The sequence below is a fragment of the Thamnophis sirtalis genome, unplaced genomic scaffold, assembly GCF_051295495.1.
Source record: "Thamnophis sirtalis isolate CommonGarterSnake01/CBP01778 unplaced genomic scaffold, rThaSir2_p1.2 scaffold_12, whole genome shotgun sequence".
NCBI lineage: Eukaryota > Metazoa > Chordata > Lepidosauria > Squamata > Natricidae > Thamnophis > Thamnophis sirtalis.
In genome coordinates, this window is record NW_028261392.1 from 205,811 (window position 1) to 228,360 (window position 22,550).

The following is a 22,550-nucleotide window of genomic DNA, read 5'->3' on the forward strand; positions in this document are numbered from 1 at the left end:
GTTGTTCAGGAAATGGCAGAGCATGCCAATTAATGTTATTTTTTATAGAGATAGATAGAAGGGCCTTTGGCTCCCTCCTTCCTCGGGCCTCCTGCCGTCCTCCTCTGCCAGCTGTTTTTCCAGCCCCTCCCCTAAGGGGGCAACCAAGCTGATTAAAAGACACGCACAGACCCCCCCCCCAAACAGGCCTTGGTGTCTGCGAGAAGACAGACGTCCTCTGCCCAGTGGTCCTCTTGGCAACCAGATTATCTGCCAAATGGTGGAGCACCAGGGGCAGGAGCCAACCACGGCCACATCCTACTAGGCTCTAAAAAGGAGAGTGGAGAGGAAGGGGCCACAGTTAGGATAGCAATTTTCCCCATTGCAGTTGAAAGTGAAATGATACGGGGCCCTGAGAAACACCCCTCTGGCTCAGGGTGTAAGAAGGGGGCCCACGTCCACCTGTGGGGTGCCTGGTGGGGGAGCGGAACTGGGGCTCTGCTCTTTGCACAGAAAAGGCTGCGTGGGTGTTGTGGGTTCAAGAGGATCCCTTCTGCCTTGGCCAGGAAGACTGGAGCTCCTTACAGCAGCTGGAGAATGCAGGAAACGCCCCCCCCCCCCGAATTAGGAAACAGGGTCGCCAGACTGGGTGCAACCGTCCTCTCCACTTTCACACCTGATATTGGGAGTCCTGGTTGCTCAGTCAGCAGCCCAAATCAGCCCTAATTGTTCTGCTGTTGGAGGTGAAATGAGAATCAGAGGAGAAAACGAGGCCTTGGTGCCTGGGGAAGCAACGTTGCCATATTCATCACCATTTTAATTCCCGCTTTCCTTGTCTCCTCAACAGCTGGATCCTCTTGAATCCCAGGTGCTGATGGGAGCAGATTAGAGCTTGCGTGATGTTAGAGATTGCGTTGACTAACCATCTTCCTGCCTGAGCCGACATGCTTCCCGTTCTGGGGAATCTCCCGCTCTGGAGCGGTTCCCTGAATTCATGGCTTCCGTAGCTATGAGCTCAGCTCCAGCCACCTTCGACTCACACGCTGTGCCCTATTCGTACTGATTCGGTCTTTTGCTTTGCCACTCGTGCTGTGTGAATGGGGGTGGGGGGTGCCTTGTTTCACCTGTTTACCCTGGACAACCTCTTTATGGATTGGGTTGAAAGACTTTCTGTGCCTGCCGAACTCCTTACAGGTGTCGTTGGCCCTTCTGAGAATGTGGGGCAGAACGGATTCCTCGTGTTTTTAGCAAATGACAAGAAACGTTTCTTCGAATGCGGCTCCCGTGGCCTCTCGCGTGATTTAAGAAGCCATCCAGCCCATGTTAACAGCTGCCGACTGGTACCTTCCACTATCCTAGGTGTAGAGAAGCCAGTGAAGATGGTGGTGCAGCAACACAACAAGTAACATTTGGATAAAATTGATTGTCTCCAATCTTTCTGCTAATTTTGCCCAGACACGGCTTTGACCCCACGATGAATGGCCTTTCCGTGGAAGGAGAGAGCAGAGGTGAGATTTCTGGCCTTCCGATCAGCCTTCCGTGCTTGCTGGAGAAAGGGGCAGCTTAACAGCTCCTCCTCCCTGGGATGGGGCTCCTCTTAGCTGAGGCACAGCCTTAGGCCTCCCTCTGGTTTAACCTCCGTGGGACCTTCTGCTGGGGAGGCAACCTACACGGAGCGGGTTGCCTCCGTCCAGAGGTGATCCCGGAGGCCTTTCCTGTGAGCCCGGGATTTGGTGCCCCCAAAGCCTCGAGGCATCTTCAAGCGGCTCGGCTGGGGCCGCCTGTCGAAGGAGGATCCGGCAACTCAGCTCCCCCTCAGTCCGTGAAGACTCAGGCGCTTCGGAATGGATTTTACTGGCCAAATGTTACATAAAATGCAACGGCCTCCTGAATGCTGAGAAGTTCTCTGCCTCCCCACCTCCCCTTCTCCCCCCGGGCTGGCCTTCCACACGCACAAAAATACCCGGCCTTTTCTCCATTATTTTTATAGCTGTTTTTATCCCTAATAAATGGTTAGGATCAAAAAATCTGAGAGGACGGGTCCAGTTTATTACTAGGTTTCTTGCCGAATCCTATCCTTGCTCTTGCGGTACGGACGATTATACTACGAATAGTATAATTGTACGTATTTCGAATGTGTATAATTCACCCTTTAGATATATAATGTAGGAAAACTATATCAAGATCAATACCTAAAATATAAACTCCACATTTAACTGGGCGAATTCGGAATCTCATGTTTCATAAGATACTAGCTTGCTGTAAGTTAACAGAGGCGACCCTAAGGAGGACCCTATTATTACAGTTATCTAATAAATGAATAAAATACTCTTACATCGACCTCAAAATGGCTCCCACGCCTAATGAACCTATTAGACAGTGTCACAACAGAGCAGGTTTTAGGCCAGGAATCCTCCTCCTCTCCCCCGCAGTGCGCACGGACGCACACACACGCACACACGCACGCGTAACAGCTCCTACTGATGTGACTGAGAATGTTTGCAGATGGTGGTGAAATTTAATGTGGAAGAAGAGGCCATATTTAGCAGCAAGAGGTGTCCAAGGCTGAACTCTCTAAATGGCGGGGGGGGGGACACACAACATTGACAATAAGGGCCTGGCTGGGAGCGGCCGCATGGAGCCGCCCATCTCAGCACTCCTCCTCCTCCTCCGCTCTTTCCCAATGGCAGAAACCGCACAACTCAGCATATTTTTTCTCTCTTTCTCCTTTCAGTTAGTTTGATATAGTCATTATTATCATAAAAGTTCTTAAAGTTGTGTTGAACATCAAATATTTGGAAATGTGGGTCTATCGTGCAGGGTTCCTTTGTTTAAAAACTGAGTCTGTCAACCCTACTTTAACGTCCCATTGAAAATACACCTTCGCTTCCCACGTAGAAGAAGCCTGTTTAGATCGACGCAGAGAGAAAATGGGCTCTTCTCTTTCTGACAACCAAAGCAATTGCGTGGTGTGTTTTTTTCCAAAGTCCCGTGGGCTGCAGAGTGCCAAAGGCACTGACAGAAGAGGCTGATGGAGAGTGAAGGCCGGTTTTGGAAGCCCTGGGAAGCCAGCTAGGATGTTCCTGGCCAGCTGCTAGGAGACTCTGTCCAAAGGCCGAAGAAAACCAGGAGGGGCCCTGACACCCGGGCCGAGGCCTCTGCCGGTGACCCTGGCAAAGAGCCCCCAAGAGGGGATCAGAAAGTTGGCGGGAAAGGAGGGCTGCTTTTATCGGGATGTGAGCAGGACCACGGATGGCAGCGGGGGGAGGAGAGCCCCCATTTATATGCACAGATGACAGAATCCCTGAGTTGGAAGGGCCCCAAGTGCCGCTGCCTGCGTACTGCAGGACTCGGCTACAATTTTATGCTATAAAGCTAAGAAATCAGCCTTTTCTAATGGAAACATTTATTTGTTCAAAAATACATCTTCATGGTCTTAATAACATGGAAAAGGAAGCAATGTACATTTCTTCCATGCATAGAGTTTTTTTTAAAAAATCCTGGGTCTGTAAAATTGCCCTGTTTTGTCGTCACATTCATCTTCCACTTAGAGCTGTTTCCCAGCCAATAAAATATTCCATATTCCCACGATGGAAGTTCCGATGGAAAGGCACAGTTTAACCTCCCAGTTTTCTATTAATTCTTATTCCTCCAGTTTTTCAAAAGGTTTATTATGCCAATCATCCAAAGGAAAGATGTGATTCCTGAGAATGTTTTTATTCACCTAAAAAGATTCCCCTGAAATCTTTCAAAACAAGCCGTTTCCGCAGCCTTCGGGGTCCCAGTTCCCACCCGCCATCCCCACAGGCCCCCTCCCGGCTGCATCATTTACACGTCGTCGTCGTTATCCTGGAAGAGGATCTGGGCGTAGACGGTGGTGGTGGGCGCAGCGCCTTTGGCCTCCTGGTGAGGCTTCAGCAGCTCCAGCTCAGCGTAGGTCAGGTTCTCCTCTCGGCCCTTCAGCTGCAAAAGAAAAGGGCCGCCTGAATCCACCGTCCGAGGAGGGGCCGGCTGCCCTTCAACGTGGCCCAGGGGGGCAAGAAGGAAACAAGGCCAGACCAGAAGAAGAACATAAGCCCAAAATGCCCCCCACCCACCCACCGAACGGGCTTTCTCCACCACAAGTGGAACCGGCTACTAAAACACGGGAATGGAAGGCTGGGTGTGTGCAGGGGAGGGGAGGGTTTCCCCCTCTGCTCCTGGGAGTCTCTCCTTGCAGTCCGAAGCGCTTTGCGCAGGGGGGGGGGGCACCGGCTGCCTCTATGGGAAAGAGGCCCCGAGCGGAAGAAACGGCCCCAGAAGGCGCCCAGGCAGCCTCTGAAGTCCAGCTCTGGGGCCTGGAGCCGATTAGCCAATTTAGCCCTTTGCCCTGGGAGGCGTTTCTGCTTCCCATCAAATAAAGCCGGCCTTTAGTTATAATTCTCATTCAAATTCCGGCCGAACCGTGATGGATTCTGAAATGGCCCTGCGACACCCAGCTCATGTAAATTTTAGAGCTAAGATTTATGAAATTACATCGTCCAGGTGTATTATTATGTTATCTGGAAATTGCATTGTTTTCTTGGGTAGATTATATCTTTATTCCTCCTTTATTCTATTAAGTTTGGATATGAAAAATAACCCTCGATTCCTCCAATACGGGTCACTGGGCAGCCCTGGCTGATGTGTTACTTTCATACATTTTTATGATGTTCCTATAGTAAACATAATTTAATAAAGCCAAAACACACTAAATAAATAATTGCATCTAGAAAAGCAATAAAAGCAAATAAAATTAGTACTTTCATAAGTGGAAAAGGTACTTCAATTACTGCTACAAGCAACGGCACACCATAAAATGTGTAGAATAATTTCCCTTATGCATATTTCCAGTATGTAATAATTTGATTGAAAATATGAAGAAAGACACAGGAGGTTCAGAATCGTTGTGCACATACAGTTCTCAACTACGTATAATAACCGAACGCAGAAGATACGGGATTTTCCAAAGGCCGTTAACCAAGGAGAAGTCTCAGGCTGGGCCCCGTCCCGCTTCCTGGGCTACCATGGACAAGTTCAAACAGCTTAAAAAGGAGCTACGCATATCAACCGTAAGGAAATCCTACATGCCTCCTGCGGGCTCCTAAGCCCGCCACACTGAACGTCTCCAGTTGCAAGGCATTCCGCCCATTCAGCTAAAACAAAATAGTTTTGGCCCAAGATAATATTGCTGACTTAACTCAAGGCACTGGGGGAGTGAAGAATTTAAGAAGAAAAGTCTTAAAATAAGACAGCAATACAGTAAAAAGTAAACATTACGGACACTGCTGTCAAATAGCGCCATGATTGACAACCGATGCTGGCGCTGTGCTTGCTTCCCCCCCCCTGGCATTACAAAGCACATCTGGAAAGACTGGAAAGACCCCCATCTAGGGATGCAAAGAAGAACAGCTGAACTCTTATCTCCAGCCCTTCCTCTTCCTCTCATTACACTGTTGCACTAGCAACAGCCACCAAGGCCTTTTGGTATTTTGCAGTAGGGTTATTAATCAAAATCGGCATATTAAAGTATGGACAGGGATGAAAAAGGAGGGACAGAAGGGAAGCTAAGAGGTATCATCATCGCTCCCCCAGGCGGCCTTTGGGCTTCGGGCACCAGGAGCCGCTCCTGCCGCTTCCAAGGCAGGTCAGCACCCGGAAGGACAAGTTTTAGGCCACTGGGTGAGGCCACGAAGGCCCCGTAACCCACCGAATGGAGTTCTCACGAGGGCCTCTCGGGAAGTTCATGCTTCTTCCTGGAGGAAGCATTGTGGGCCAAGAGTTCAATCCTTTCTTTCCACAATAGTCCCAAATGTGATTTAATAGAATTGAAAGAGAAGGATCTCTATCGGTTGGACTTTCTTTCTTTCTTTCTTTCTTTCTTTCTTTCTTTCTTTCTTTCTTTCATCTCTCTCTTTTTTCTTTCTCCCTTTATCTTTTTCTTTCCCTTTCTTTTTCTTTCTTTCTTTTTCTCCTTCTTTCCTTCCTTCCCTTCCATCTAACCTCTCTATAATTTCATTTTGGAGATGGCTTTTTTACCTTACATTCTGACAGAAAAATACATTTTGAAAGATCCTCATGACTGCAGTCCCCATTCTCTTAAACAATCAAATGATGACCTCAATTTTGTAATTTCTCAGTGTCTCTAATTGATAATAACAGAAAGTTGGGGGCCGGGCTGCTGCATTTCAGCTGGAATTCAGGGAGAGAAACTGCAACTTTATATTATGCAAAACAAGACTATCCCAAAGAATTCTTGAGAATAAAAGTTCATCTGTGAAGGAGTCACCTTCACTTGTAGAGTGAAGGGATGGAAGGTCTTGTGCCGATTCCCTCTCCGAGAGGCCCAAGGGGGGGGGGGGTTCACTTGGGAACCACCCTCTGGAGCTCAACAGGTGGGAGCCATTTTCCCATCTCTCCTCCCGAGAATTTGCTCCTGGAAAACTCACTGCAACAATGGAAAGAAATGGGACCCTTCCTTTCCCATGAGGACACACGCAGCCCCTCTCCAGCTAGAAGAGCCACAGGACCCGGCCGGGAGACGAGGGAAGCTTCCCAAGGTTTCCCAGGGAAAGGGAGGCAGAAGCTTCGGGGAAGTTCTTAACACCACAAGGAGGGCCCAGGAGGGCCCCACAGCAGCAGCAGCAGCAGCAGAGGGGGGGCCGAGTCGTGACCAGGGGCCACGTGTGTACAAGCAATTGCTTTCTGAATGCTCGGAGCAACACTGGTCACAAAAAGTGGAGAACCTTGACATCACCAAAATTATAGAAACCAAGAAAAACGACCTGTAAATAAGAAATTTTAAATATTTAAAACTTATGGTAACATACGTTTAAAAGGAGCCCGAAGCACAAAAGGAGTCCAATAGGAATCTGTATGTCCCAAGTGTCTCCTTGGCGAAACCCTCCCAGACGCACCTGTGGCTGGAGAGGAACCCTATCAGGTCAGCCGACAAGGCGGCCTCTAGATTGGAGATCTTAGTTTGCCCTAATGAGTGTGAGCATACTTGGAGTAAAACGGGCCTTTTGGTCGTGGTGAAAGGGCAAAAGGGTCGATTGGTGCAGCCTTTCGTGTTGCATGGATACACCGGGACTAAGGAGCTGGTAAACTAGTCTACTCTTCCCTTCTCTTACGGAAAAATCATTTTTCCTGCAGCTCTGAAAAGGGGGGAAGTCTCCTCCACTTGATCCCTTCAGGAGACTAGCTCAGTGGTTGGGATGGCTATTAGATCTCCGATGGCTGCTGAGCTTCTCTGCCTGGGTAAGGAAATACCCAAGGACCGACCTCTGAAAGGATGACCCAATGGGTGACAGGTTGCCTCCTTTTATTGAAAGACCCACTCAGGCCCTTTCCATCCACCCAACAGGATGCTATGAAAATGAGACTGAGGTTGATGATGCTGGTATACGAGAAAGCAATAAAATGTGCCCAGTGCATGGCCTTAAACTTTTTAGATGAAAAATGGATGAACAAGGAGCAATTCAGTTCTGCAGAAGCTTCCGGGGACACCAGGAGAGTCAAAGAAAGGATGCCTGGTATGCAGACACCCCCTCGACCCTCCCGAGAGGAAAGAAAGAAGAAAGGGAAGGGAAAGGAGGGGAAGGGAAGGGAAGGATAAGAGGGAACCACATTCACACATTAGACGAGCAACAGAAAGTAAGGACAAATCTCTGCAGTGCTACTCACCAAGGTCACCTTCCTTTGTGGTTTCAGGAGTTTAGGCTTTGAGAAGGCCTGGGATGTTGGTGCTGTAAAAATAAGGAGAGATCCTTTGCCTCTTGCCACAATAGGGATACAGGCAAGAGGGAAATGCACAAAAACGGACACCTGCCACTCATTCAGCCCCCACCCCCTGCAGCTGCCAGAGTGCCCCTCCATGTGCCTTCTGCATCTCCCAAGGCGCCTCTGGATCTCATGGGCTTCCTTGGCAGCCCAGGGCCTCTTTTCTCCAGCCGTGGCTGTGGCTCTGGTGTCTTCTGGGGAAGGTAAACTCAACTGGGCGAAATGGAAGGGCTGCATCCCAAACAGCTGCTGGTCGTCCGTTCAGGGCAATTTGGAAGTCATAGATAAATGAGGAATAAAAGTTCTGGGAGATGGAAAAGAGAACAGGGCAGCCCAGAAGAATGCAGCCCCTTAAACTCCAATGAGAGAATACAACGTAAGCGTTGGAAGGGACCTCGGGAGGCCATCCAGCCCAACCTCCTGCCAAGGCAGGATTCCTCTTTGCCAGCATGCATGGCAAATGCCCAAGGGGCCAGCGCAGGAGGGAGCCTTCCTTTGGGAAACCCCGTCAGTCCCCCCCCAGGGTCAAAGGGACCTCACGGATACCTTTGGCAGGAACTGCTGGGGGTGCCTCGGCCGCCTTCACCCCTTTCCTCCGGGTGGGTGGGGGCCCTGGAGAGCCGGCTGCCTTGCTGGGACTTCCTGCCTCCTGCAAGCTGGAAGGTGAGAGGGAGGGAGGGAGGGAGGGAGGGGGTGGTGGGTGCCAGGAGGAGTGATGATCTTCAGGTTCTCTTCTATTTGCTGCCTTACCAATTCATTTGATCTACTTAATTCATTTATTTATTTATGCCTCCAAGCAAATAAAATGGAGAGCATATGGGAGAAGAGTAATCAAAATCGTTATAACTGGGATAAGAAAAACATCGCCTGGAAGAGGATAATCAGCATAAGAATAATCCGCATTCCCTCCAACCCTCTGGAGCCGTTTTCCAGCCTTTCCCTCATACACAGGAGGAGGTTGGTCCTGCTAGGGATGCACGGGCTCCACAGAGCACAAGGAGCCTCCTCAACCACCAGGCCTGACCTGAGGGAGGCCAAAGGAGGAATTTCGTCCTCACCAAACGTAATAAAGGAGGGGAAACTGTGCCGTGCGCCCAGGAGAGCCCATTCAGGCCACCGTTGGCACGTCAACAAGGGCAAATAGCAACAACCATGTTCAGTTATGAAGACTCAGCCTCCCACTAAGCTTTTGTTTTTTAATGTTGTACGCTGCCTGGAGTAACGGTATCTGAGTTGGGTGGCTATATAAATTTGTTTAATAACAAATGAATATTTCAGCAACGAGGACATTGAAGAGCCTAAGGAAATGGGTTAAACGGGGACACAGGTGGCCCTTGTTCCACAACAATGGATGGCTATCATTCCTCCTGCATGGATTTTATGGCATTGATTAAAAGGCACTCAAAATAATTTCCAAGACTTAAAATATATTTTTCTCCAGCTAGGAGGACAACTAAAGTCAATGACATTTTTGTAGGAAAATTAAAGGTGGTAGCTCTCAGAAACAAGCTGCTTCCCTACCTCTTCTGAGGAGATTTCACCAAGCTACGTTTCCCTGTGAAAAGAATACAGAAATAAGAAAAACTGAAATTAAGAAACATGTTGCTGTGTGTAGTAATTTTCACTTGCATGTGATTTCTGGAGGAGTGATGATCACTTTGTTTTCTTTCGTTCGTTTAAAACATGGAAGGACAGCATCTAAATTTTCTATGCAGAACTTTAGGAAGCTCTCTGTTTATACACAATTTTGTATATTACAAACAATTTATCAAATTTAGATACCATCCATCTCACTATCTGAGCCACGGTGATGCAGTGGTTAGAGTGCAGTACTGCAGGCTACTTCTGCTGACTGCTGGCTGACTGCAATTTGGCAGTTCAAATCTCAGCCTTCCGAGGTGGGTAAAATGAGGAGCTAGATTGTTGGGGGCAACATGCTGACTCTGTAAACTTCTCGTAGAGGGCTGTAAAAGCACTGTGAAGCGGTTTATAAGTCTAAGTGCTATTGCTAGTGCTAAGTGACTCTGGATAGTTTACAAAGGTCAGTTTGAAATAAGCAAAGTCAAAGATCTCTTGATCATTTAATATTAGATACAATATTTTGAGAGTAATCAAAGAGAAATTTAAAGATAGAAATTGAATAAACAAATAAACTAAAATGCAGAACTAGTAAATTCAGTGGCAATAAATTACAGATGAATTACAGAAATCTTTTATCTTGACAATGGACTCACCGCTGGCTCGTTTCTTGTTGCTCAAGATCTGGCAGAGGATGACCAGAGTGAAAAGGAGGATACTCAGGATCCCTGCCGAGCACATCAGGACCGCATAGGCAGAGGGGTCTGGAGAGGCCGGGAGAGGAAAGGAGAGTCAGCTGGGAGACCTCCACCCACTGCATCCCAAAGGGTGTGGAGGTTCAGTGGTGGAGCCCATGTCTACTCCCAAGTGCACAGGGCTGTGTCACTCTCGGCCCACCCCAATTTCTGCGGTGGCTTATGCAAAATGTGGAGCCGGTTGACCAATTCAATGGTTTGTATCTTTCCATACATGCATAATCCGTTAATATTTTACATTGATGATTTTTAACGTGTCCTGATCTTTGATTGCAAAAAATGTTACTCTATTTATCTGACTTCGTCTGGTTGGTTTCTTTTGTTTACCCGTCAATTCCAGGGAAAAATAATTCTCTGATCCAAATGCTGCAGGTAAATCAGTGTATTAAGCTGAGATCAGAATGAGGAAAGTAGTAATGATATAAGCTGCCGTTTTTACAGTTTTGTAATTTATTGGAGGTGAAGATTCTTGTGTCTTTGTGTCTGTATTGTAGCTTTGATCTCTCTCTTCTGAAAGTCCACTTAGTCCATTTAAGTTTTTTTTTAAATCTCTTTATATTTAAACATTTTAAACATGTGTTCCCTTATCAATACCTTGTCTTTTTATTTTTAAACTTTTAAAAGTAAATGTGTTTCACTTTATCAGTTGATAAAGTCATGCCGGCCACATGACCACGAAGATGTCTTTGGACAGCGCTGGCTCTTTAGCTTTGAAAGGGAGATGAGCACCGCCCCCTAGAGTCGGGAATGACTAGCACATATGTGCAAGGGGAACCTTTACCTTTATAGATATTATACCCGCCTTTTAAGAATGAATCATGAAATTATGACATGATTTTAATCCAAGTTTTGAATCCTTTGCATGACCAATCAAATACTGTTCCAAGTAAACAATGAAATGTACTTCAAGCTTATTTACAGACATTTGTTGACTACAGTAACACTTTTCTAGATATATACAGACACACTATAAAATCAACATAAATTTTAAAAAACTGACAAAGAGAAAAGGACAGGGAAGCATGGTCCCCCTGGCTCAATTTTTTCACCTCTCAAACATTTACCTGTGATACGCAAACACTATTTACACGCACGCTGGTAATGGGAGAGGCAAAAAACTGGCAGGGGTCCACCTGGAAATGTAATGGCTAAAAGCATCCTTGTCAAAGACCTCCAGCCACACAAAGTGTTGCCTTGGTCCCACTAGCAATTCACACATTCAGCTAAATTTTGGGACAAGCATCTTGGTGTTTTAAATTAAAGCTGCACAAAACCAGGTTCTACTAGATCTGTGAAGAAAAACAAAAGAGGAAAATTATACTTAACCTTTAAAAAATGCCCAAGCGTTGTGTTTTTCCTCATCCAAAAAACGGGATGGAAACACTGAAAAAGAAAGAAGGAAGTCATCACCTGCGCGAAATAGTTTTGCATCTAAAAATAAATCTAATATCGACTTTCACTTAATTTGGAAAATCTTTAGAGATTATAATTCTACATGTAAACATCTGCCACATTTTAAGTCTGTTTCTCATGTAACACAAGGTTTTAAAACATTACATTATTTTTGGCTGATCTTAAGGTTAAAGATAGATCTCTTCTCTTGCTAATTCCTCTTATTTTGGCTGATAATTCAATTTGGCTGTTTTTGTCACTTTCTGGTTTGACTTGTATAAATAACCATTAATTCCAATTTAATGACACGTGTAGAAACAATAGTGGATGGTTTTTCTTCTTTTTCCAACATTTTGTAAATTCTCCTGCAATTTTATATTTTGTAAAGTTTTATTTCATTTCATTTCATTTATTTGGCTTGTATGCCGCCCTATTCCCTGAAGACTCAGGGCGGCTAACAATAAAAAGGGAAGGGGGGGGGGTATAAAAAATAGAAAACAACAATTTAAAAATTCAACAACAGTCGTAACCTCGAATGGGGCTGGATAAATCAACAGCCCCAGGCCTGCCGGAACAGCCAGGTCTTGGTTGCTTTGCAGAAGGCCTGGAGGGTGGCGAGGGTCCGGATCTCAACGGGGAGGTCGTTCCAGAGGGCCGGAGCAGCCACAGAGAAGGCTCTCCCCCGGGGGGTCGCCAGCCGACATTGGCCGGCAGATGGGATCCGGAGGAGGCCTAGTCTGTGGGATCTAATGGGTCTTTGGGAGATAACTGGCAGGAGGCGGTCTCTCAGGTACCCAGATCCGATACCATGGAGGGCTTTAAAAGTAACGACTAGCACCTTGAAGCGAGTCCGGAGACCAATGGGCAGCCATTGGTCCATTTATTTTTTTTCTTTCCTTTGTCCCCTCTAATTCTTTTCTTTTTTCAATTTTTCAATTCTTTTACATTAAAAGGATGTCATAATAGAACCTGAAATGTTTCCAAAAATATTAAAGAGCATCACCGAAAAGAACGATTGAAAATAATCAAGGAGACTAATCAACTAATCAAGAAACTAATTAAGAAACTAATCAAGGAGGGAAGCAACCCAGTACTAAGGAGGAATTTTCTGACAAGTGAGAACAATTGAGGAGTGGAACAGAGCTTCCCTCCAGAAGTCGTGGGTGCTCAAACTCTGGAGGTCTTCAAGAAGAGACTGGACAGCCATTTGTCCAGAATGGCATAGCGTCTCCTGGTTGAGCAGGGGGGTGGACTAGAAGACCTCCGAGGTCCCTTCCAACTCTATTATTCTGTTTAAACCTGTTTAAAGGGGTTTTAAGGGATATGGAATAGATTTGATATGGGGGCAGGGTATTTTCATGAACACTGTTTGAAACTGATTTCAAAGAACTGGAAAAATACATTCAGCATACTACAAATTTTACCTCCTTTTAAAAATCCCAAACACTACTGCAGATCCCAAGTTGCTAATTCCTGCTGCTAATTAACTGAGTCCTGGGCAGGCCTGCAAAAGGAGGGGGGTGGATTCTCCCCCAGAAGTCTGCCAAATTCCTAAAAGATAAGCAGGCAGGTAAATGGGAACAGCGACCCAGGGACACCAAGAAAGGACACCTGTCTTGTCATAGACCATCCCCAGGGTCAGCTGGGGTCATCCATCAGCAAGAGAGAAAGGAAGTAATAATATGCCACATTAAAATCCGTGACATGAAATTGCACAGAAGTTACAGCTCTGCCACAGGCGGCCATGGGCTTTTTTTAGAAAAATGACCACTTTAGAGTAGAGCCCGAGAACCCACCAGCGATTGACAGGGCTGGAGAAAGTCAGCTGGTGGCTGAACAGGGCCCTTAGGGAAGAGAGAGAGGAAGGTGACCACATATATCATTTCAGTTGTGAAGCATGTAATTTTCCTCCTCCCCGTTCTTATAATTGCTTCCACCCTCCTGAAATTAATGGGGAAAAACATTAGTCATTTCTAAAAAAACAAACACTTCATAGTTTTGCATTTTAAGTCCTCTTAAGTCACGTCTAGAGGAGTAAAACGCAACGTCCACCAGACGCTTCCTTGCCTGTCCTTCACTGAGGATCTTGTGCGTCTGACCACAAAGGCCAGCTCATTCACACGGCTTCACACCACACACCTCCTCCCCTGTTCCTATCAGACCTTGACAGACAACGAAGCAGGAGTGAAAAGACACAGAAATTTTACTGAAACACAACTATTAGGGAAGTTCAGATACGTATGCACCTATTTTTCTTTTATATTTGTGAGATTTCACAAATTCTTTAATTTTTATTTATTTTTTGGCCAGATATGGGTTGTGGTAAGCACATATCCAATTTGTATGTATTTTTCTGGCTCACAATGAATATGAGTACATATATGAATGTATCTTAAAAAAAAAAAAAGAACATTGAGTCTACAACTGCAATTCATCTTTTCTCTCTCCATTTGTTAAAAGTATTGTTTGTGTGTATAGATAGTCAATCATTTTGCACAACCATCTGCTTGTTCTCCTTTCTGTTTAAAACCTCTGGAGAAAATGAAGGTAGGTGCTAACCGTTCCAGTCAGCCAAGACAGGAAACATGGTTTGTGGCTTGGCAACCCAAAGAGACAATATGTCCATGGGACTCAGCACAGACAAAGTGGTCGCATCACTCTTGTATAGTTTTGTAGGAAGTTATCACCCAGCCCTCTCCCAGAAAAATGAAATATCCTAGGAAATATTGAAAAGGCAGAATATTATGTTTCTCTGGATGTGAAAAGGAAGAAACATGTTTCAAAAAGACAAAGTAGCTCTCCCTGCAGCTTCCTGCCCCTCCCCTTTTGTCAATGAGCCATTAAAGCCCCAGCCAGTCCCTTTACATAACAAAGAGTTCTCCCCTTCAGCTCCAGGGGGATGGAATCAAGGCATGCTAGTATAGGAGGCCAGGAGGCCCCTGGGGAAACTGAGGCCTTCAGAAGGCCCGTGGAGGGTCCCCTCCGTCATCCGGGTCACGGCTGTCCCAAAGGTGCTTTTTAAGCAGCCACTAGACTCTCTTTGCTTTTCCTTCTTTCGTTTCTCATGGAGAAGCCGGCCGTCTTCAAAGGAAAACGTTCGGCTGCCTCTTGAAAAAGCCCCTTTGGGGTCACCCTGCAGACTAGACCCCCCCCCCCCCCGTCTGGGGAGTAAAAGGAGAAAAAGGCACCTCAGAAGAATGGCGAACTGAGCGGAAAACCTGAGAGAAAATACAAGGTGGCTCCAAACTCCCAGCACCCACACAGAAGACCACGTGTGGAAGTCTCAAGCGCGGCTCAAGGCGGAGGAAGATGTTTCCCCTTCAACTGTTTCCCCTTCTGTGGAAGAAGGACGCTGGCCAAGCGCTCCCTTCCGCCCCCCCCCCCCACACTCAAGTGAGGTTCAGGCCCTGCCTGAGACGAGGCTGCCTGTTCATTTCCAAGAGGGGGGGGTGAGAGATCACCCAGGCATTTTTCCTTCGGCTGTCCCTGAGCCAAGCGAGGCTAGAACTCCCAGCAGATGTTCCACTTCCAGCCGCTGCTGCAGCTGCACAAGTCTCCCGGGTCCAATTCTGCCTGGCAAGCAAGGCTGGGCTGCTCCCTCCCTCCCTCGCTCTCTCCCTGGGTGGGTGGGCTCATCTTCTTGCTTGGGAGGAGAAGGGAACTTTCCGTGGGATTCTCAGGAGGAGCCTGAGAAAGGCAGAACCGCCTCCACGTGACGTGGCCAGAGGTTGGCCTGGAGTCTCTTTCCGCCAGAACAGCCCGAATTGCAGACTGTGGTCAGCTCGGATTGTGAGGACAGAGCAGCTCCTTCTCTGGAAGAGCTGAGAACAGAAGACCCATCTTCCACAGCCGGGATTTCCTGCCGCTGAAGGAGACCCCTCCCCTCGTCCTTCAGACCCACGAGGGCATCATTTGGGTCACCATGGGGTCTGCTCATTACGCCCTTCTTTCCGATGCCCCTGGACTCCCGGGGCCAGACTGGGAGAGGGGAACCCGGCCCTGAGGCCACACGCCCCTCTCCAGCTAATAGGCCGCCCCGTCCTTGCATGGAGGACCTGGGTGGCCTGAGCCAGTCCGGGCAGAGGAGGGATGCTGACATCTGCAGTTCTGCCAGGGAGCCGGGTTTTCCGCTGGTCTTTAAAATGCTTTGCTATGGGAAAAGGAGGTTTCACGTGGCTGGGACTGGCTGGCTGGCTGCGCTGCCTATTTTTACAGGCAAGGAGCCACGAGGAACAGACCCACGTTGAGCTTGCATTGCTGGTCTTGTAGAGGCTGCGGAGAAGTTCAGGTGTGGCTTGAAAAGGCAGAAAGTGTCACCCTGTGGCTCTCCTTGGAGTTTGCTCTCCACACATGCAGGTTCTCTTTCTTTCTTTCTCTTTCTTTCTTTCTTTCCCTTCCTTCCTTCCTTCCCTTCCTTCTGTAATAGGAAGCGATTCCGTTTTTCTTTGTGATCACCCCGCTAAACCAGAAATCAAGTTTCAAAAAATCAACGTATCCCTTCATGGGCTTTCTTTTTTTTAAAAAAAGCATTTCTTACTGATGCTTTTGCAATCCTCTCCTCTAAAAAAGAAAGGAAGGAAAACTTGGTAGATTGATAGCCATGAGACCTACTTTTGTAGCCCTGGGATGAAAAACTAGGAAATCAGGGTTTGTTCTGAGTCCCCATGATTTCTCATAGCCAGAACACTCAAAACGTTTTGTTTTGTTCCACACAGAACAGGAAGCCTCCTGTGTGTTCTGGGCTCTTTTTCTCCTAACCCAGATGTTTTACGTACCTTCCATTTAATGCGAGTTCCTATTGCAACAACAATCCACTTGCTCCGTTATTTGTTCTGTTATGATGACGTTTGTAGTTCTACGTTCCACTCATGCCAAGACCCCCCCCCTCCTTTCACCCAGCCTGCCAGAAGAGGGGTGCCCACAATTCCAACCAATAGTAAAATTAAAAGCTCCCTGCCCAAAGTACAGTATTATGCCTCAAATGATAACTTCTCCCCCCAACCCAGCCTTTGACTGGCAACATCCTGCTTGGGCAAAGAATGTTTGCATGGGGACACACACACACACACACACACACTTACCCCTTCTGCTATGCAAAGACAGAGGAAGAGATTATGGATTTTATGAATTTATGGAAGTTGCTTTTATGTAAACATACAGTAAGGGGAGGATCTTGGCATATCTACATTTGTGGCAAATAAAGACATCCATATGGTTGAAAGATATCATGGGAAGGGGCTTTTTCCCTTGACAAAGAGGTTCATTCATTCATTCACCCCAAGTATCTCAATATACTTAAGGCCCAAGTCAACCCACCGTTACTAATAAGAGATCCTACAAAAGATAAGGTTCCGCCTTCTAACCGTCTTCCACCAATGGGGCCAAAGGCCTTCCGGACGAATGCTTGACTCTCTCTGGGGTAGAACAGCCGGGCAACCATCCTACGGAAACTGCAAAGCAAACCCCCCCCCGGTGTTATTTTCTCACCTTGGACTTCGGTCGAGGCGCTTCCGTTGGACCAGGAAGTCCACCTGTTCCTTTGCCTGCCGATCTCCTGCACTTTGCAAATATAGTGTCCTTGTTCGGCTTGTTGGATGTTCAGGATCAGAAATGCGTACATCGCCCTGTGTTTCTCCTGGAGGAGCCGAAGCCTTCGCTTGTAGAAGCGGCTTGTGTAGTTCCCATAGTACTGGACGACCCCAAATTTGGTCATTTTGATCATCAGGTATTCCTGGGCAGAGGGGAGAGCAAAAACCCACCGGACAGCCAAAAGGTTTTCCCTTCGCCTTTTCTGAGAAACGTGGCAGAATAAAGTGACATTATCTCCAATGAGATGCTGGGTCCTGGGTCCCGGGGAGACGGTCACGTTCAGAGCTTCACAAATATCTGCAAAGCCAAAAACAAAGAGGAGCTTCTCAGCAGTGCAGCACCGAATGACCCTTTTCAGGTAACAAAAGTATAGCTCTTTTTTAAAAAAGATGGGTTTTTAAATAATATGGGTTATCAGAGGAAAAACTGACTCAATTAATTTTATTTTGCTTATTACAGACGTCTTTATCCCCAAACCTTTGTATTTTTCCCCTAAGGTATCACGTTGAACCTTCTTGGCCTTTTAAAAATCCTTCCCCTGTATTTACGCCTAGGTATTTTTTTTACTCTCAGTGGGGTGTCCAACCTTGAGGACTTTAAGGCAGGTGGGCTTCAACTCCCCAAGTCATTCACTTGTTGGCAACTGAGGATTCTGCGCTCCTTTAAGCTCTTTTAAGCACCACTCAAGGACGACCACAAGGAGACATTTCATGTTTGGTTAAAAACAAGATATAGATGATAACAATTGCTTGGTCTACTTGGGTGTAGTGGTTAAGGTGCCGACCTAGAAAGCAGGGTGCCGTGATTTCTAGTTCTAGTCTTGCCTTAGGCACAAATGTCACTGAGGCCACTTTGGTTTGCTCTTGGCCCCACCCAGCCTGACAGGGTGGCTGTTGTGGGGAGGGGGGAAATAGGAGGGAAAAGGATTATTAGATATGTTTGCCACCTTAAGTTACTTACAAAGTAATAAAGGTGGGGTAGAAACCAAATGAACAAACCAAGTTATGGATAACTATTGCCAGGCCTAAGCAGTTTCGGAATGGCCACACCAGGCACACTGGATACGCAAACGGGCCCATTAACTGGCAGCTGCAGGCAGAGAAGCCAAAGGCCTGGCTAGGAACAGCAGCCCCCCCCCCCGCCCCAGCAAGGACGAGACCTGACACTAAAGGCCAGAAATGCCGCCTCCCCAGACTCCCCCCACCCCCGGGTGCTTGATGCTCCCGAAAGCCACCCAGCAGCTCCAAGTGAACCAGTCAAGTTGCAACCCCCATCATCACCCCCATCTAGAGCTCAGGGTAGCTGAACGATTAACTAGCTCCAATTTTCCACACTGGCCAAAATCCTGGCTACCTCATGGACCCCCGTCAATCAGCAGGCCCCCATGGGCCAGAATTGCAGGATTTAGAGGAAGCTGGCTCATTTCATGCATTTCTCTTCCTTCAGCAGGCAGAGCAACTGCGGCCACCAACCTTGAGGGGCCTCCAGGGATGCAGAGCAGATTCCCCCAGGCCCCAAAGCCCAGTCCAGATCTAGAGCTGCCCTCCCCCCCCCCCACACACACAGAAGCCACCAGCCTTCCTCTTGCGCCTGTTATCCCTCTTCTCTTCTGCCCCCCCTTCTCTCCCCCTGGCCCCCAAGCCCAGAGGAAAGCTCTGCTGCCCCCCCCCTTCTGCCCCAGAGACCCTCCCCCTGTTTCCCAACCCTCCCCTCCCCCTCCTTGCCTCGGTTCCCCATTAAAAGGAGGGGAGGTCTGGACCTAGGAGGAGGAGGAGGGGGCACAACCCACAGCCCAGCACCTTCGCCTCCAACCGGCCGCCGGGCCTTCGCTTCCTTGGCTTGGAAAGTTCCGTGGCTCCCTGGCCGGCAGCGTCCCCGGGCCCTTGGCAGGCAGCGCTCGGGAGCCCGCGAGGTCCTTTTCCGGGGCGCCTCGGAGCTTTTCCCCGGAGGACCATTCAGCACCGGTGCTTGAAGGCGCTCGCCCATTTCTTCCCGCTTTCCCGTTCGGAGGCGGCGAGCGACGCTCCCCGGACGTCCCCCAAGCCTTTGCCTCGAGAGGCGCCTCCAAGAGGGGCTCTTCCCGGGCAGCCGCTCCAGGCTCAGCCGCGCCGCCCTTCTCCTCCGGAGGGCCCGGGGGGGGGTCTTTGGGGCCCCGGCAGAAGGGTCTCTCCTTCCCCAAAGCGCCTCCGGGGCGGCGGGCGGGCCGGGGCGGAGGCCAGCGCTGCTCCCCGGGGAAGAGCTCCGAGAGCCGGACCCCTGGCCCTCTCCGGCGGGGCGCTGCCAGGACGGCCGCGGGGCTCCCGCGCCCTCCGCCCCGCCGCTCCGCTCCCGCTTACCTGCCCAGGGCGCGCCGGCCAGCAGCGCCAGCAGCGCCAGCAGCGGCATCGCCGACGGGCGGGCGGCTGCCGGGTTCCCGACCGTCTCTCGCCACGAAGCGGCCTCCCTGCCCGGCCGCGCCACCCCCGACAGCCTCGCCGGAGGACCCCGCTGGCCCGGCTGCGCCCACCGCCGCCGCGCTCTCGGGGAAGGCGGGCCGGGCGGCTGCGGAGGCCGGGCGGAGGGAGGGCAAAGCCGGCAGACGCCGCCTTCCGAGCCTCCCCCGCGCCAGCCGGCGTGCGGCATCCCGCGTCCCGCCGCACAAGCCGAGCGAGGCTCCGCCAAGGGCGGCGGAAGGTGGCAGCCGCGGCCGCCGGCTGTCCTGGCGGGGCAAGGCGGGGCTCGGGGGCTCTTTTGAGCAGGCGGATTGGCTGGCCGGGACCCAGGGATGCGCCGCTCCCTCCACGCCGGGGATGCGGCGGCCGCTTCCACGGGCGGCTCCGGCGACCAGATTGGGACCCTCCGCTCCGCTCAAATGGGGGGGTGGGTGGGGGTGGCGGAGAGCGGCGGTCCCGGGGGCGAAAGGGGGGGTGACAAAGCTCTGCCCTCCCGCTGCGGCTGCCCTGATTTTGGCCCTGTGGGGATTCCGAAGCCCCGTCAGCTCTGGGCGCCTCTGCCCTCCTTGGCTGACCCTCTGGTGGCTTCTGAGAGGGGAAGGCCGGCCGCCCTCTGGGGTCCCCCTCGAAAGCCTCCTGGGTGGGAAGGGGGCGGTTCCAGGGCAGCAAAAGCCGAGGCCCAGGTGGCCCCTGCCCAGGTGGGGCTCCAGGGGCCTTGGAAAAGAGAGGAGCAGCCAAGGGGCGCTTCCATGCCCAGGCCATTGTCCAAGCAGTTCCAGGAGAGCCTCCCTGTGTGCCCGGAGGCAGAAAGTTCCCCTGTTGCTCTGGGCTGCCCTGGGTCCTGGTCTGAAGCGGCCCAGAATTGGACCCCCGGTTCCTTACACGTGATGGAGGCGGTGAATCTTGGTCACCGCTGCCCACCTGGCTTTCGTGGCACCCACTGCAGATGCTCCAACTTCTCTTGCCTTTCATAATTTCCTAGGATGCAACTTTCCTTCACGGACAAAACTGAACCCTAATTGTCTATTTCCACCGTTTCTTTGTCCCTTGTTAGCATTTTACCTTCCTCACTGTGCAGATGGTATATTAATTGCTTTGTCCGTTTGCTTTGAGCAATTCTGACTGAGTTCACCTGAGTTTTTGCTCTGCAATTCTGGGATCCTTCCTATCTTCCTTCAAGTCTTGTTTCTATTTCCTGAATCTGCCTTTCAGAGCTTCATCCGATTCTTCTACCCGTCCAGAGTTTATCAAATATAGTGCCAGTTTTATTTCAACTGTGGAAATGTTTCTCTCTCTGCCAAACAAATGCTTCTGTTCAAAGCCATCGCAATGCTTTTAGCTGAGCTAATATTTATATTGGGGAAGGCAATCTGAATGCTTACCTTTTGGAGATTTTGGAGTCTGCATTTTTCTTACAAAATACAAAGTTGGACTGAATGGCCCGCATAAATCTGTCTGAACAATATCACATGCGGAAGGAAAAGAGTATTTCCTACAAAACATACAGTATGTGATTGTTAAAGCGTTGATTGGAACCAGAGGTATCAAATTCCATTCTGGTTGATTTGGGGCCAGTGTCTCTCAGCACAATTTATTTCACCAGTTGGCTAAGGAATGAAATGTGGGGAGACCCACATGGACCCAGCTGGAGCTGTCAGAGAAGAGATGCTATCAGTAAAGAAGGACCTGGCTTTCTGTGTGTCTAAAGAGGGCTGTCGGTGAGCGTTGCACAGTTTTTGGTTGTGCTCAGAGGCTTCTCCTTAGCACGCCGGATATATCATTGATTGATATTATTATCACATCACCACTTGCCTCATACATATGCTGATGACAAGGGCTGGGAAGCTTCACTGCTTTCTTAAAAATCTGGAGCATGCTTTACAATCAATTACTTAATGCTACTTCAGGGTAGGAAAGCACCGTAGAGAGGAGGAATGGGAGTAAAAATAGTAGTCGGAGAGTTTGTTTCAGCAACTGCACAACACACATGTGTTTCTCATCATGGCTCTGTTTTGGACTGGGCTGTTTCCAGCATTCAGTGAAATCTGGCAGGAGGGCCCATTAACTCCATGCTTAAATGACTGACTCACCAAATTATGCAGGATGCCATTAGATGTGGGAGATGCTTTTCTCAGGCTAGCTAGGCCAAATCCATCTGGAAGAGAGAAGGAAGCCCAGGGGGAGGAGTTTGGATCACCCAGCCTGCTTTTGAAGAAAGAGCCACAAATGAAAGTAGAAGGCAAAAGGAAGCAAAAGGGCGGCATATAAATAAAATCATCATTCAACAAAATCAACATTCAACAATGGCACCAAGGATAATAGGCGCCTTGAGTGCAATTCCAGAACAACTGGAGCATCACTTGAACACCTTCGGCCTTGACAGCCTCCCCCTTGGCCGATTGAGAAAGGCAGCTGTACATCCTGTAACACCACCAGATCCTGGGGAAGGACTCCAAAGGCAGACAAAAAAGCCAAATCTAGTCTGAACAACCTGCTGACTCTGCAACCACCCACGGAATGGATTGGCTGCTGAGGCCCCACCCCAAAGGCAAAGATGCAGGGAGGGCCAATCAACTGGCTGCCATCTTTTAAAAGAAGGTTCCTATTTTAGAAATTTTGGTTGCCCAGCCAGAAGGCCACAGATTTAAAACTTGCTTCATTCAAAAAGAATTCCCCTTCAAGCTCCTCTTGGAAGACCCTCAGGGTCTCTGCTGTGTTAGGGCGTGTTGTGGCACCTCTTCTTTTTAATTCCCACGTGGATCCAGCCCCCCCTCTCTCTCACCTTCTGTTCAAAGGGAAAACTAGGAATAAAGGGTAACAAAACCTAAAGTCCTAGTATTTGCCTAACAGCATCCTAACTTCCATAATTGCCAGTTTAATGGGAATGCTGTGGAACAAGCCTGTGCTTACAAATACCTCGGAGGGCTGTTCCAGATTTCGGAGAAGGGTTTTATATCTGGCAATTGTTACTCCTCGGTGTAACTCCTCCTCGGCTATTCTGAGGTTTTTCCATTGGAAAAGAGTC

At 49.0% G+C, this 22,550-nt stretch overlaps 2 protein-coding genes across 2 annotated transcripts in view; one reads left to right on the plus strand and one right to left on the minus strand.

Moving 5' to 3' along the window:
- The window catches only part of WDFY4 (WDFY family member 4), a 93,887-nt gene extending 92,959 nt beyond the window's left edge, over positions 1-928 (plus strand). The window contains 1 exon segment of the mRNA XM_087726733.1: positions 827-928. The gene's annotated coding sequence lies outside the window, so the exon portion shown is untranslated.
- A 1,939-nt stretch (positions 929-2,867) lies between these two features.
- Positions 2,868-19,727, minus strand: VSTM4 (V-set and transmembrane domain containing 4). Its single transcript, XM_014056628.2, has 8 exons — positions 19,430-19,727; positions 16,992-17,390; positions 11,439-11,495; positions 10,014-10,121; positions 9,301-9,334; positions 8,326-8,435; positions 7,684-7,745; positions 2,868-3,942 (listed from the first exon to the last, which is right to left on the minus strand). The coding sequence occupies exons 1-8, from the start codon at positions 19,713-19,715 to the stop codon at positions 3,808-3,810; spliced, it is 1,191 nt and encodes a 396-aa protein (XP_013912103.2). The 5' UTR covers positions 19,716-19,727; the 3' UTR covers positions 2,868-3,807.
- Positions 19,728-22,550: the final 2,823 nt, after the last annotated feature.

What these genes read in the sequence shown, in the direction of transcription:
- VSTM4 (XM_014056628.2), bottom strand. Translation starts at nt 19,715, where the DNA reads ATGCCGCACGCCGGCTGGCGCGGGGGAGGCTCGGAAGGCGGCGTCTGC. An exon ending in CGCCTCGACCGAAGTCCAAG is followed by an intron (nt 11,496 to 16,991) that starts GTGAGAAAATAA and finishes TTTCTTTTTCAG; the next exon opens with TGTTTCCATCCCGTTTTTTG. An exon ending in CACAAAGGAAGGTGACCTTG is followed by an intron (nt 3,943 to 7,683) that starts GTGAGTAGCACT and finishes TTTCTTTTGCAG; the next exon opens with CTGAAGGGCCGAGAGGAGAA.